We start from the raw sequence: 16,587 nt of genomic DNA, 5'->3' as shown, positions 1-16,587 counted from the left end.
GTGTAACGGTGTAATTAAGGTTAGCTAGTATAAGCCATCTGTATCCCTCTGCTGAAATTGTAAAATCCAAAAGCCCTTAAAAAAGATTTTCCATGACCCATTTGGCAACAAAATCTGACCTTAACATACATAAGACTATTTATAGTCTTTATAATTATAAATGATTTAATTTGAGGGAATTAACCTCAGCCCTAGAGCTGTGGCATACAGCACATGTGTTATATTCATTACCTTTATAAAATGTTTAAACTTTTGAATTGTAAAACTTATCTAGTACTACGATTTTAGATAACTGATCAAAGACCTGTTCCGGTCGTCGTCGTCATCATCATCATCATCATCATCATCATCACTATAACTAAAAGTACCAGTATTCTTCGCATGTATCAATGCCTGCAAGATTTTAGATGGTTTCAGGAGAGAGGGAGGTTGGTTTCTTGGAAGTGAAAACAAGACAGGAAAAGGTCTGGGGGGGGGGGGGGATGGGAGGGAGTGTCTTCTGACTTACTGTTCATAGAAGATTTAAAAACAAGGTAGCATTTGAGTGAATACCTAGCCTCACTCGATGGTGTAATTCGTGAGTCACTCCTTGCTAAGCAAGCCACCAGGAAGGCATGTTTTAAAACACTTCAGCATAATTCTTACCAAACACATTCAGACAGACAGCAACAGGAGCTAAATTCCTTACTAAGATCACTGGTGGTCTCCCAGAGGAGAGCAGGTTCCTGATCCTTTTCCCCTTTTCCTAAGCAGACCTGCCTTCCCCTTACACAGCCCTCAAGGTTTCCCAACTGCCCTGTCACAGAAGTAAATTTCCTTTCCTTTTCTAGGCTCCTTCTTTGTTCAGTAATTATATGATCAGCACGCTCTTCACAAAGCTGGGCACAGACTCACCAAAGAAATATGCCATTAACTTAGGAAAATAATTATAGGTGTGTTATGTATGTATACACATGTGTAGTTATTTCATTATAATAAAAAACAGTCTCATATAATGACACAGGAAAGTGCTTGTTTTATAAACACAGGAACACAAAATTGTATGGAGAGTAAAAGAACACAATACATGGAGAATATATAGAAATATCTAAAAGTCCTGAAGATAGGGCTGTGGCTCATGTTTTGCTTCTTAAGAAAATTTTCATCAATATCGCTTTTAGAATGAAATATAGATACTAAACCTTTTTGACAACAACCTTGTAAGCAGGTCGATGGGGGGGGCGGGGGGGGGGGGAAGGCACAAGTTAAAGCCAAGTGGAAGAAAGGGCAGCATATGAAGAGGAGGCAGGCAAGGAGGAAGACCCTGAAAATGCCTCTGAGAACCCCGCGACCTCCCTGGGTGGTGTGGAGGGGCTGCAGCTCTCACTTGGCGACGGTGCCCAAGACTCAACCAGCACCTCAGGCTTCAACATATGTGTGGTTCTGCTGCCAAACCTGTAGGTATAAATGCCTAACAGCCTCGAATGTTGTCCTAGCCCGTGAATAGAGATTTAAAAGGAGAAGAGGGTGGTAGTTTTACCCTACCATTAGTAAAAGAAAAGAGAAAGCAGCATTGATTAGCTCCATCGCAGGAGCATGCCAGAACTACAGGCTGAAGGAACAAAACACCCTATAATTAGCAAATATCTGCAAGAAGCGAAATGCATTTGCTATGGGGGGAAAATTGTTACTCAGCAAGGTAATTAAAATTTCTCTTTAAGCACCATCAAGTGCATCAAGTGCAGGGGGGGGGGGGGGGGGCGGTCCTCTTTGTCCCTTGGCTTAGAGACCGAATGACAACTATAATCTGAAGACATAAAATGCTGCTTCTGTGGCAAACGTAACAGAGACATCGGTAGGACAGTTGCTTTAAGCTCTAAGGAGAGGCTCTTAGACTAGTTAAAAGGCAGCCCCTGACAGAGATGAGCATGCCCAGAGTTCATAAACCAATGAGGGGCAACATCCACACTGCAGATTAAGTGCTTCTGAATCTTCCCCTCTGGAGGAAGCCAAATTGTTCATGTCATGCCTCATTCTCAGCTGCCGGTTTCCTCAAAAAAAAAAAAGACTGAAAATCAGGATGCTAGGAGCTACTGCGAACATTGGATGTTCAGCAAAATCTCATCAGACTCACCCATGACATCCTTTACCTAGGGCTTAGGAATGGTCTTAAGCAACAAAGGAATTTCCCGTCAATTTCTACCTAAAAACCATTTTTGTTGTTGGGTTGGACCTAACTTATTTTTTAAAATGATCTTTCCTAAGACACAAACTGGGTAATCCAGTAATAATAACTTAATAACAAAAAACCCAGTTTCGCCACTTTGGTCAAACTCTGCACCAGCAGTTCTCAATAGTGTGGAGGAGGAAGGCTCTGTCATACCTAGAAAGCCTCTGCACATGGTAACTTCTACCCCTCCGCTCCCTCCAAGCGCTGCTCTAGGCAGACTGACACCCACAGAATGCGCCGTCTGCTCCTGTCTTGCTGTCATGGCTCCATGACAAGTCATCCGCTGCACACCCAGCCCTTCTCACCAGCAGCCAGTCTCTGAGCTGAAGTATTTGGTTCTCAGACTGGAAAACGCATTTCCCGGGTCTTTAACACATTGCCTTCATTTGAAAATAATGTTTAAGTGATTACTCTTATGTTGGAGCTCTGGCAGGTGCACAAGAGTATGTATATTCTACGTGAAACTGAGCATGGAGGCACAAAGAGCATTGTGAAGGAGGCCCCTCTTTTCCTGTCCAGCTCCACCCTTAGGGTCTAGTTTACAAAGAGCGAGGGGGCAGGCCCACTGACTAGCGGAGGCAGGAGGCATTCAGCAGTCTTAGAACGGGTTGGGGAGCTAGGATGGAAAAACAAAACAAAAACAAAACAGCCGCTTAAGCTCTCTTGCACCACTTCTGAGTAGATGGAAACTGCTTCTACACACTCCCCCTCCACCCCCCATCCCCCTCTAGCTTCCTGGCAGCTGACTTCACAAAACAAAGCACCACCCCATTCTGTGAAGCTCAGAGACAGTGACACCCAGGTGGGATGAGGTGGGGCTAAGGGGGCTATGGCTGCAGTCAACACAAACTCAAGCTGGTGATGGATGGACTGTGCCATCCGAAGAGGACGCGAGGAGGGGGCTGAGGAGAGGGTCCCTTTGTCCCTCCCGGATGCTTCTCAGATCATTCCTGATCTTGTTATTGATGCAGGCTTTGGCAGGCATCTATCAGTTTCAAGCGCCCAGATGACGAGAAGACTTGCAAGAGTGCCCCACGCCTCCCTTACTTTGGGAAATGGGTGAGGATTAGAGTTCGTTTCTCAAGTGGCAATTTGTCTTTTTCCTGTCTTGCTTGTTCCAGGAGCTGTCGTCTCATAACGGTGAAGACTGAGCGAAGCAGTGTTCTCCCAAACACCTGGGTGGTTTCATATCGAGGTAGACTGTCACAGAACTGTGGTACGTTGCAATAACACAGCCACCTGTGACGAGAGGAGACAAGCGCCATCAATATCTCTTAACCCCCCCAGATCAGCTGAGATATCCAGTTATGGTTACTCTCAAACCATTCACCGCAGCAGAAGACACTGGGGCTGCAATGACAAGCAACGGTATCACCACCAGCTAGTGAAACTTGCAAATAAGATTAGCTTGCCCTAATACCACCACTTGGGTCCAATTCTATGAAAACTGTTCCATTCTGTAGTACTGTGCAGTGAGTCCTACAGCCGGACAGCCCGGGATCAAATCCCTGCTTTGTCACTTAACTGGTTGCATGACTTTGGAAATTGAATTATGCTCTGAAGTCTCCATTTCCTTACCTGTAAAATGGGGACAACAACCCTACTTCACTGGGTTGTTTTGAGCATTACATGAGCTCCTGTATGGAAAGTGCAATTAGAGTTCCTGGCACATAAATAGCAGTTTAGATAAAAGAAGAAATTACAGGGGAAGCTTTTGTGACAGAATCAGATTTCCAATATCTAGTCCTCTGAATAAAATTTAAGGTTTCTTTAAAATGCCTACATAGCATGCAACACACCCCTCTCGAAGCTTTGGTGGGAAGATAAAGATCTTCAAGACTGTTCACAAGTCAGAGTGCAGGAAGTAATAAGCTTCCACCATCTGTTGCTTAGGTACATTTTCAATGACTCAGACGCAAGGTCAAAATCACACTGGAGCATTGCACGAGGCTGGAGGAGTGCCCAGGCCCAGAGGGGAGCCAGGGGCTTCCTGCTGATCTGACCACAGTTCTGGGGTTCACTGGCTATGTAGGGCATACCCTGCAGACAGCACGTTCAGCCCAGGGAAGCTATTCAAAATCAACCCTCTTTCTTTGTGGTCTCCCAGAGCTGCAAAATCTCATTCCCAGGACCCAGCAACATGAGTGTACAGAGGGCGGGCGGCCCCAGACCAGAGGAGGGTCAGAAACTTCACTGCAGGTCCTTAGTCCTTGGCAGCAGATCTAAACATCCTCTGCCAGGGCAGGCCTGCTTTCTAACAATTAAAACCTAGCCATCCTGGGTGTCTTCCTGATCTCCTTTAAAGTGAGGGGAAGACCTCGAATGTGCCCCAGCAGCTCTGGGAAGCTCCCCAGGAATTCTCAGCCCCTTACTAAAGAGTGGAATATTTATTATTCATTTACTTGTGCTTACTGGCTTGTGTTGTGTGATTTTTTTCTTACTCTGTATAGCTTCATATTTCGTGTGTGTGTGTGTGTGTGTGTGTGTGTGTGTGTGTGGTTTTTCATCTTTGGAAAAGAGAACTTTCATTAGTGTTAGCCTGTCTGCTTATATTTAAAATTAACCTTAAAACCCTGCTATCTTTTATAATCTTCACTCAACTTTTCTGTCTTAATAATTTGTACTCAAATGCCATTCTACAATTACAATACCAAAATGGGGATCTTAAGTGTTGTGTTGCATTTTGTCAAGTCAGAAACAGTGATCTTGGTGGGTGTAGCAGAAAAAAAAATCTGTCATAAAATCCTAACATGTTATCCAGAACTTACTAGGTCATTTCATCTTCCCAGGGTCGAGGAAGAGAACACAGACTGTTATTTTCTAGAAACATTTTTCCAATAATAAGTTTCCATTCATGTCCTTGATAATGTTTTACAGACCTCAGTTTATACATTTTAGTTTAGTTTTGCTTTGGTTTTACTTTCAAGATGGGTCTGATTTTATAAATCTGGAAAGTGCACAGTATGACAAGACAAAGAGACTGAGTCTGAGTGTGGTGTTCCGGTGCCGTTTTAATAAATGACATGGGCATCGCATGTAGTGAGATGGAAAGGAGAAAATGGGAGTTTGTGTGCCTTGTCTCTGCACACACATTCCTCCAAAGACTTCACCGGAGAAACGATTTTGCCTAAATGACTGCTTTCAGGTCTTCTAAACAGAAGTAAAAGGCGAGCTCATTCATTTTTGCATGCCTAATAGAGATGGCATGCGTATGCTATTTACTAATTGTTCAAATAACTCAGATTTTTTTTTTAACAACATCATGATGATTTGCAACCACCTTGCTTTTCTTAACACATGACTAGACGTGGAGAGTTTGAGGGCAGGAGACTCTACTTACTTGCTGACTGAAAGCCCTAAGGATTTAAGTGGCCTCTCCCAGTTCACCGGAACTCACAGCTGGTTACTATTTGAGTTCAGACTAGAAGCTAGGTCTCCTATTCCCTAGTCCTGTGGTCGGCAAACCGTAGCTCGCGAGCCACATGCAGCTCTTTGACCCCTTGAGTGTGGCTCTTCCACAAAATACCAACTTCTGCACATGGGCCACGAAGTTTCAATTGCACTGTATGTGCGCGCCCGCACGTGGTATTTTGTGGAAGAGCCACACTCAAGGAGCCAAAGAGCTGCATGTGGCTCGCGAGCCGCGGTTTGCCGAGCTGCAGTTTGCCAACCACTGCCCTAGTCCACTGTTCTTTCCATGCCTATTGATAAATACTGTCCTAGACTTACATGCCTAATTATGAATACTCCTTAAGCATGGTGGCTGGCTATGCTTCATAGAGCAACCATTACCTAAAACTGTTTCACAAAATCAACTTAAGTTCTAACTTGCCCTATAGTCTCACGAAACATCTCCCCCCTTTCAAAAGTTCTGCAAAACTCAGAATCTAAGACAAACTATTTGCCACTTTCCTTTAGCAGATTCTGTTGGTCAGATATATTTTAATGTATCATATTTTTCTGGCACTTGCATTTTCAGTTATTTCTTCTTGGAGTTATATTTGTGTACCATCATGAAATTCAGGGTATTTCAAAATTTTGCACCAGATTTTTTTTCTAAAACCACAGTGATTTCGGGGGGATATGTATAATGTATATTTGATATGTACCTATATTAATTATTAAATAGACCTTAACATCAATATCAAAGAGTTTCAACACATAATATAGTTTTCTTTTAATCAGAACAGAAAATATAAACCATTTAAGCAGTTCTGTTCAATCTACACATAAATTTCTCCTGGATAAAACGTCAAGAGTTAGCTCTGTAATGACCGTAATCATTTTCTGAGCCCAGTCTTTTCCACAGAGAATCCTAGTTCACCCCATTTTCATGCTGCTGTGAGCACCAGAAGTTTTCAGCCCCTTTGTTCTAATCGCAGCAATTGCTGTAAATTATATGCTGAGCCAGCGGTACAGGTCCCAAGGCTCGCTTACACATCAAGATAAAGTCTAGTGGTGCCTGCAGCCTGTAATATTACCCATTTTTTTAGGAGATTGGTATCAGTGAGACACCATGTCGCAGTAGTGTGTGGTTTTTTTCAATTCCCAAGTAGTCGTGACAGTGAGGTTTACTCCGAAGCAATTCTTCTCATCATTTTCACAGGTTCTCTACTTCCCTTTCTTTGTCAACATGGCGTGATGGTGGGGAAGCGGGGGAGGTGTTGTCTACCTTCATTTCCTTATTTATTATTAACAGAAACTCTTGGTCTACATTCTACCTAGAAATCAGCAGGTTTCAGAACTCATCAGGGCATATTCATTTCAGCCTCTCAGCGGTTCCCCTTGGTCGCTGTTGGACTCCGCTCCTCTGCCTCAGCTGTTGGCTCAGGATGCTGGGCTGGAGAGGCCCCTGCTGCTGCCTTTCTCCTTATCACCTTAGCTTCTAAAGTGATATTCCAACAAGCGCACTCATTCAATTGTACGTGCTCTAGCTTAATAAGAGGTCCATGTTGGCAGGGCCTGACTGAGTTTTAGGCAACAACACGTGTGGGAGGAAATCGATGACGAGCATCTTTCCAGCACCTGTTCTGAGTGCCAGACACTACGCACAAACCACCTCATGGAACACGCACAACACGTCTGACACTTGGACAGAGGAAGCAGCTGAAGGTCAAGGAGGTGAAGTGACTGGTCTAGAGCACCCAAAACCAGGAAGCAATGGAGCCATGATTCAAACCCATCACTCATTCCAAGCTTAATTTCTATTTGTACTACTCCTTCAGTATTCCTAAACTCTACCCATTTCTTGGTAAATCCTAAGTGCTAACACATTTATATTCTGCGTTTTAAAATACTGTAATATCTCCCATGCTACTTCGCCTTTAATTCTTCTCTTTTTTTTTTTTTAAATTCTCCTTCTTGATGAAGCAACTTTCCTCTGTTCAGAGTGGTCAATACTTTCAGGGGTTCAGCGTTGACAAACATTCAGCTCTGTCAATGGCCCACAGATGAGTTTAAAAGATATTTATGTTTTAGAAATTTATTATCTCAGCTCTTATTTTAAACAACAATTACAACAAATAGAGGAATTGTTGTTCATGTAAAATTCTGAAATGGAGGTGCAGATATGAAGATATAATTTAAAAATTGAGTTTGGTGAAATCTGTAATCCCTCTAAAAGTCAATAATTAGGAGAAAATATTTTATAATTCAAACTGTATATACTGTAAAAGGGAGGAAGGAAGGGATAAGGCGTATTTATCTTGAAATCAGGCCAGTTATCAGAAAGCAAGGCTTATCTTAAATTATATCCATTCCTGCATGTCATCTGCTATTATAGAAAATAACCTGGGACAAGGGGTCTTTACAGGCTATCAAAAAGCACTCCGTACTCTAAATCAGAAACACATATATGCTCCATAATACCCCCTGAAGCAAGCTTGCTGTGCCTATAAAATCTATGGCAAAAGGTATAAAAAAGGTGAATAGAATGGATAATCCAAGTCACCTTCTTACTTTAATGAAAACAAATGTAGGTCATTCTATTTTGTATGGCCCATGTTTAAGATTTTCAAAGGCAATTTTATTATTTTGCAGATCATAAGCAATAAAAATAAATTCCCACTTTAGGAAAAAAATGTGCAAAAGAATACTGGCAGAGTTTGATGCCAAAAAATAGGGAAATGATTAGGTAAATTATTGTACATCAATTCAACGGACTGTAATGTAACCAGTAAAATGTGTGAGATGATGTTAAGTGGGGAGACAAAAGGATGAGAACTCTGTATTTTCTTTCATTCTAACAAATACGAAATATTTACTTAAAGGGGCAAAGACTGGAAGACAATATATTTAATGATATTAGTTCTGTCATGATGCTGGGACTAGGGTGATCTTTCCTTTAAAAAAAATTCTTTAACTCTATTATATTCATGGTATGGTCATTGTTTTTTTTTTTGTTTGTTTGTTTCATTGATATCAGAGAGAAAAAGGGAGAGGGAGAGATAGAAACACTGATGATGAGAGAGAATCATTGCTCGGCTGCCTCCTGCATGCCCCCTACCCGCAACCCAGGAATGTGCCCTGAAACATCATCATTGATGTTTCTATTCTTCTCTCCCTCTCCCTTCCTCTCTCTGAAACCAATAAAAAAATAAAAATGAAATAAAAACATTAAAAGAAAAGTAGGAGCCTGCAGACATTCTCTCTGAGTTGATGTCACCATAACTGGACAACCCTAGCTTGCAGAGACAAGCAGCAATTTTACGTCCCCAATGTGCTCCACAGGGCCCAAAGGAAAAGAGCTGGTCGCCCGATTACCTTGTGTAGTTCTCTTTGTATCCAGAAATATCATCATTGGGAGATCGCAGTCTTCGTTGAGATGGTGCCTCCAGATGCCAATAGTTGATGCGGTTTAGGAACATTTTTGCCAACTCCACTATTGTCTGCCTTTCTTTGGATGGCAGGTGACTGAATTTGTACTGTACAAAGTTATTCACACCCTTAAAAGGAAGGAAGGCAATTTATTCAGGTAACTGTGCAATCACACTAATTCTGAACACCCACAGAGTCGGCACCCTAGGTGATGTCTTAGCAAAAGAGGACATTTCTCTCGTCACAAAAATCTTCCTTTTCCCTATTAGAAAAAAGAACTGCCCAGAGGGAATCATACCTCAGATCACAGCGAATGAAAAGTGACAAGACAGAGAGGCTGTGAGTTGTAATTCTATGCCTGCTGCTATCCTGACAGGTTAAAAAGAAAACCGAAATCACAGGCTGAAAAGGTCAAAACCCCTTCAACAATAAAATAGGAACTATTTTTTAGAATAATTCTTGCTGTAGTCTCAACACAGTGACTCGCCTATGATGATCTTGGATAGATATAATGTTTTTGCCTTAGCAAAATTTTAATGAAAAGGTTACCAGTACACCTTCCATTGAATTTAAACTCCACTAGAATTTAAGCTCTTTACTATCATTCTCAGTTTCAGAAAGCTTGCCCATCCCTCCCCCAAAAAATTATTCAAAATCATGAGCTTTCGAAAAAAAAAAAATCTGTGGATTAATTTAATCTTTTCGTAGAACATTCCCATTTACTCTAATGTCAAATAAAAGGACAATGAATTCTTATTTAATACAGTTTGGAGACAAAAATTCCTTCGTCTGGAAACTGACTGATAAAATTACATTTATTTGTAAGGACTCTGATATCACCACAATCTTCTGTAATCATCCTCATCAAGAAATGCAGTCCAGTATGAGATTTAGTCAGCCGGAAAATGACAGGCTAAAAAAGTGATGCTGATGAGAGATACTGACAACACCTAACACAAAAAGTCTACACATGTCAACAGATTCCCTGAGTAAATCGACTTCCTTCCAGGAATCACAATGGAGCAGGAAGTCAATTTCTGGACATAAAAATCTCACCTCTGTATTGCATTTTTTTTTTTAATATATTTTATTGCTTTTTTACAGAGAGGAAGGGAGAGAGCTAGAGAGTTAGAAACATCGATGAGAGAGAAACATCGATCAGCTGCCTCCTGCACATCTCCTACTGGGGATATGCCTGCAACCCAGGTACATGCCCTTGGCCGGAATCGAACCTGGGACCCTTCAGTCCGCAGGCCGACGCTCTATCCGCTGAGCCAAACCGGTTTTGGCTGTATTGCATTTTTTGCTGGATTTACAATGCTTTTCACATTGCTACTGAACTCCTTCACCTCAATAGTCTTTTTCAGACAGTGCCGAGCAAAAGGACCAAGACTCAATTTTCAAACATCAACAGCAGGAAAAAGCACATTTCATGTGTTTTTACGAACAACACGTTCTACTTAATAGTTCTCTTCCTCAAGCACACAGTGAAGTCTGAGTACACAGCAGCCCTAAAAGACAAAAACTAGATCATTTACTAAATTAAGTATTCGCTGCTGAGCCAAAGGGTCCAAGACAGTTTCCACAGCCTTGGTGAACATCTCTGGATCAGGTATGGAGGACTGAAGAAAGGCGTGAAAGGAAGATTAAGAGGCTTGTTCAACCTTAAAGCAAGAAAGGGGCTTCTCTTTTTTCTTTTTACCTGTTCAATGCTAGGTTTTTCAAATGGGGGTTTCTTCTCCAAAGAGCCTTCAACCACAGGTTTTCCTCTTTGTAAAATAGACTTTCTCAAGAGCTGCAAAGAAATAATTTTGAAAAATCAATCAAAGCCTCTCTCTCTGTCTCTCTCTCTGTCTCTCTCTCTCTCTCTCTCTCTCTCTCTCTCACACACACACACACACACACACACACACACACACAGCCTTTGAAGGGAAGTCACCATATTCTATTTATCTCAACAACATGTAAATAAACACTTAAGTCAATAAAATGGGTGACTACCAGGTAACCCAGGTTTACCTTCACACCCATGACCAGAGCTATGAGGAACTGGACACATTTCACGTTCTGGGCATCCTAGAGTTCCCAGCAGTGGCCACCAGACACCTCTATCTATGCCCTTTCCCCTCTCCCCACTCTGTTTCTGGCTTTCCACTGACCCGGAGGCCTGTGTACACCATGCAAACTTGGCACAGGCCCATCTAGAACACTGCAGGTGGGCTGCCACTCCAGAGGGTCTTGTTTAAGCCCCTGGAAGGCTGAGGTCCATTTTGCACAAAGGAGGTGGGGTGGGGTAGGGTAGGGGTGGGGTAGGGGCAGGCTGTAGCAGCTGTATGTCATAGGCATAATCTATGGGGCCCAGCGTCTTTAGGAAGGAATTTTGCAGGGCTCTCAACTGGCAACTTTCACTGTTGCGGTCTTTTTTCATTTCCTCTCCATCCACAGAATGCAGGCCAAGCATTCTGGCATCTCAATACCCACTAAACAAAACACTGCTCTTAATCCCTGCCCCTGGAATGTCAAGCCCTCAAGAGCACACAGCAGAGAGAAAGGGAGCAGAGAGCCACTAATCAAGACCTAATTTAAAAATAAATTTACTATTGAAATTCTCTACCTTCCACCTTTGCTTGAATCTTCTGTAACTTTTACATGTGGGTCTGTTACGATATATGACCCTGAATCTATTTAAGTTACTTTTTACCCTCCTTTCTCTGCTTACCAGTGCTGCCTTTTCAACAGAAACAAAACAAGGCAATCAATCTCCCTGGGGTTAATGAAAATGAACCCCCAATGTTGAAGGTCACCATGTGTCCCCATTGGGTGTGTCCTACAAGGGCCATGTACGTTATTAGGGTACATCATTTGTTCATCCTGAGGATGTATCATGTCCATCTTTACCAAGAAAAATGTGCAGTAAGTGATTTTAACAACATATATAAACTGATCATGAAATTTAAATACAAATAATTCTGGTTGCCTACTTTTTTTTTTTTTTTTTGGCCCAGTGAAAATAAGACCATTTGGGAACTTGGCACATTGGGGGTTTCAATTGAGAGATAAACTGGTGGGTTGGGGAGATGTTGAATCTCATTTCCTACAAAAGAATGAAGCTGGGATAAATGGGCATATAAAAAACATTTAATAATAGCAGCAAGCATTTGCATCCTTAATTTTGCCAGGCACTCTTTGTAGTTCTTTGTATATATTTTCTAATTTAATAGTCATAGCAATCTTTCTTTTTAAATTTTTTTCTGTATTGATTAAGGTATTACATGTGTGTCCTTATCCCCACATTGTCCCTCACCCCCTCCCCGACTCATGCCCTCACCCCACTGGTGTCTGTGTCCATTGGTTAGGCTTATATGCATACAAGTCCTTTGGTTGATCTCTCCACACCTTACCCCCACCCTCCCCTACTTTCCATCTGAGGTTTGATGGTCTGATCGATGCTTCTCTGTCTCTGGATCTGTTTTTGTTCATCAGTTTATGTTATTCATTATATTCCACAAATGAGTGAGATCATGTGAGATTTATCTTTCTCTGGTCATAGCAATCTTTTGATGTAGGTGCTATTATTGTTTGTATTTTACAGATAAGGAAACTGAGGGAAAATGACTTGCCCAAGGTCACATGTAGTAAGTGCTTGGGCTGGTTTTGAACTCAGATAGCTGGGCTCCAGAGCCCCATTCACAGGCACTAGGATACACTGAGCCTTAGAAAGCAGCTTCTCACTGAGTCTATTTTCAACATCTAAGACTGAAGGTTTTCCACTGCTACTAAAATACATAATACATTTTAATTTCATTATTGAGACATATAAGACACAGGAACTGCCTTTCAAAAGCTAAGGAAGGGTGATTTAGAACTTACTCTGCCCAAAGAATGATTGCGGGGGGGGCGGGTGTTGGGGGGGGGGGGGATAATACTGACTATTTTGGATTTGCTTTCTCAAGCAAATATATTTGGGAGGTAAGAAGGAGAGAGAAAATGTACTTCTAAGCAGAGCAGTGCTTTCCAGCCTATTTGGTTGGTTATAAACAGAATCGAGAGGAGGCTGACAGGATGGAAACGTTGATACCACCTTCACTTCCAACAGGGCAGCGGGGGACTGCCAGGGAGCTTAGTTCCAAGGCAAATAATAGCTGCAGTCAAGCAGGCGTTGTTTTTCTTCAACGAAGATCTTTTTCCAAAGAAGCTCTAAACAGTACGAACCTGCCAGGGTTCAATCTGATGACTCAGGCCTCACAGCCATGTCAACAAGCTGTCACCTGGAGTAGCCTAGTGCCTGCTAAAGGCTCTGGGGAATTCAGGTATTCATTCATATATTCTCTCTCTCTCCCTCCCTCCCTCCCTTCCTCCCTCCCTCCCTCCTTCCCTCATCTTCTTCTCTCTTTCTCCTTCCAATTAACCTTTTTAGAGTTAATATCTCCACATGACCCCAAAATTTAAAAATATAATTCTCCCTCCCACTATCCCCTATCTATCCCAAACACACTATTAGTTAATAAAAAGGGAGAAGAAAAATTACATATCAAGTAAATTCAGCCCGAAAAAAAAAAAAGCTATAGAAATTGGACACAAAATTTTCACTGAGATTCCTAGCAACCAAAGCAAAAGAGGGGACTCAATGGAAAATGTATCTGTCCTTCTCATATACAATGAAGCCCAGCACTCATTAGAAGAAGCAAGTGTGTCCTGGCTGTGAGCTCTGAGTGGAGTGTTTTGGTTTTTGTATTTGTTTTTAAAGATCCTTATAAAGATTACACACTTACAACATAATTCAGTGGTTGCCAACCGGTGGTCCGTGAGGTCCGAAAGGTTGGTGACCGCTGACATAGTTAACAGTGCCTTCAATAACCAGTGTTTTTAAAAATCATTCCTCTATCAGCCTTCTTTCTGAATCTATGTTTAGCAACCTGAAGTTTTTCTATCTGTTCCCACCACGAGTTTCCCTCCCACATCTGTCAGTCCTGACTGCAATCAGAAACCTGGGGAGAAGGGTATCTGTGGAGAGGAAGGGACACGACCCAAAGGAGCCAAGGCAGAGCCACAGAGAGGCAGCTATGGGGAGTGGGAGTGATAATCAGTGACTAGTGTCAACAAGGCACAGCGCACAGTGGTAAGATGTCACAACAAATGTGGAAACTCGATTGTTCCCCTTGCAGCATAAGAGTCAAGGCCCTCGGGCCACCCTCTAACCCCAGCCTCCCCCTGCCCACTGGGCTCCACACGCTGGCTTCCTTGCTGTTCCCACATCACATCAAGCTCACTGGGTGCACAGTCTACGTACTGTTCTCTCCGGCGCCTGGAAGGCTCTTCCCCCAGCCCCTTTCAGGGATGGCTCCTGCCGCCCCATTTGCGTTTCCGCTCAACCGCCATCTCAGAGAGGCCTTCGCTAACTGCCCTTCCTCACTACTGTAGCCCCCCACCCGCTACCATCCCTGCCATTCTGATTCCACTTACCCTACTTTGTTTGTCTTCACAGCACTTAGCACCACCTGCAAATATATTATTGACTTGTTGGTTGTCTGCCTCTTCTACTGAAATGTCAACTCCACGAGGGCAAAGACTTTGTTCTGCCCACTGATCTATCCCTCATGCCTACATGAGTGCCATGCACAGAGCAGGTGTGCGAGAAACATTTGTTGGACGGATGAATGGGTGGGTGGATGGAAAGAAATCTGGAAGCATAAGCAAATAAAGGCACACACGCACAAAGGCTCTCAAGCACAGTCATGTGTCCAACGTACGGTGCGTCATGAAGAAACGCATGCTTCAGCAAACCCTGAGGGCAAAATGTATCATGAGCTGAGAGCCTTCCCACCCGTGGCCTGGGGTACAGAAACGAAGCACATTCGGACAATGAGAGGAAGAAGAAAAGCCTTTTAAAATGTTAAAACCGCACCTTGAATAGGTAGAAATAAACTTGTTTGGTGTCTGCATCCTCTTCCTTATGGACACAGGTAAAGAGGTACTCCACATCCAACACAATTCCCAGGAGTCTGTTCATTTCTTCCTCCGACACATTCTCCAAGTGGGAAACATGAGCAGCTGAAGACAAAGATCAAAGGAACGTAGGCGATACGTTGGTTGGAAATGGCAAACAATCTTGACTGCAAAATAGAAGGTTCTCTCTCGCGAACCTTCCAGGATACCAGTCCATTAGATTGCATGGTAAGTGGAGGATATTTCTGAACCCCTGTAAGACCTAAGTCTTCTCACAAAACGACTTGTAATTAAGAGACTGACACCTTCTTGAGCCTTAGCCTCAAAAATGGACCAGGGGCTGTTTTCTAAGTCTGGTCGTGATGGTGCTAAGTTCTTAATAGATTTCCATATAAGCAAATTATCCACCACATCAAGAGGGTTTGTGGTGCTAGAGGTGGATCCAGGATTTGAGAGTCTACAGTTGAAGGTCATTAAAACTAAACTCCCTGAAAGTTTAGTTCTAGATCCTGTGAATAGTTACGTGGGTCAAGAATATCATATCACTGTAACGACTGAATGAAGGCCCTTTCCCTCAGCCTTTCTGAGACACACTGAAACCTCCGTCTCTGAAGCAAAGTTCCTACTGGAGCTTGAGATTCAACATCCTCGATGATCAAGCCTCCAAAACCATTTTTCCTACCTCTGCTGTGACCTAGCCACTGACCTTCCTCTCTCCCATGCCTCTCGTCTACCCAAATGTAATCCATTTTTCAAGGTTATCTTGTTTAATCCTCAATCCCATAAAGTAGATTATCAGTAATCCCACTTTACAGCTGAGGAAACTGAGGCTCAGAGAAATGGGATGCTGTTTCATCCAATGTCACTCAGCCAATAAGGAAGAACCAGGTTCTAAAAGGGAAGAATGTTGGACCCAAATTCTAAAGCACCCACAAATTTTTTATGATTAGTTGATTCACTTCAAGTCCTTTCCCACTTGAAAAGGCCATCTAGGTAAGCCATCCAATACTCACCCCCTAGCCCTCGAGTTCCTGTGGGCCGGGATCATGTCTCTCATTTCTGTGTCCCCAGCACCTACGACTATGCTTGCCCCTTAATGGGCACAGTCCTCTTAGGGATTGTTCTTGGTGTGCTGGTTTAAAACGCTTAGACATGCGCCCTGGCTAGTGTTTCTAATGGTTACAGCATCAGCCCAAGCACCAAAGAGTCTCTGGTTTGATTCCAGGTCAAGAGCACATACCTTGGTTGCAGGTGCAATTGTGGCCCCCCAATGGGGCATGTGCAAGAGGCAACCAATCAATGTGTCTCTCACATTGATGTTTCTCTCTCTTTCTCTCTCTCTCTCTCCCCCTCACTCCCCTCCCCCCTTCCTCCTCCTCTCCCTACCTTTTCCTTCCAATCTCTCTAAAAATCAATGGGGAAAAATATCCTCAGGTGAGGATTAACCAAAAAAAAAAAGCTTAGACATAGAAGTGCTTGAGATGATCTAGAACAGCTGTTCTCAACCTGTGGGTCGCAACCCCTTTGGAAGTCGAACGACCCTTTCACAGGGGTTGCCTAAGACCATCGGAAAACACATATATAATTACATATTGTTTTTGTGATTAATCACTATG

The 16,587-nt window shown here is 42.8% G+C and overlaps 1 protein-coding gene across 1 annotated transcript in view; it reads right to left on the bottom strand.

Moving 5' to 3' along the window:
• Positions 1-16,587, bottom strand: part of KAT2B (lysine acetyltransferase 2B) — a gene marked incomplete at its 5' end in the record, with an annotated part of 88,609 nt that overhangs the window by 30,302 nt on the left and 41,720 nt on the right. Inside the window, 4 exons of the mRNA XM_081106137.1 lie at positions 3,257-3,448; positions 8,972-9,153; positions 10,728-10,820; positions 14,931-15,076. Coding sequence (XP_080962263.1) covers positions 3,257-3,448; positions 8,972-9,153; positions 10,728-10,820; positions 14,931-15,076 — 613 coding nt within the window. The remainder of the gene's footprint in view (positions 1-3,256; positions 3,449-8,971; positions 9,154-10,727; positions 10,821-14,930; positions 15,077-16,587) is intronic.

This window comes from Myotis nattereri (genome assembly GCF_964212035.1).
Source record: "Myotis nattereri genome assembly, chromosome: 14".
Lineage (NCBI taxonomy): Eukaryota > Metazoa > Chordata > Mammalia > Chiroptera > Vespertilionidae > Myotis > Myotis nattereri.
This window is presented reverse-complemented; position numbering and strand designations above follow the sequence as displayed.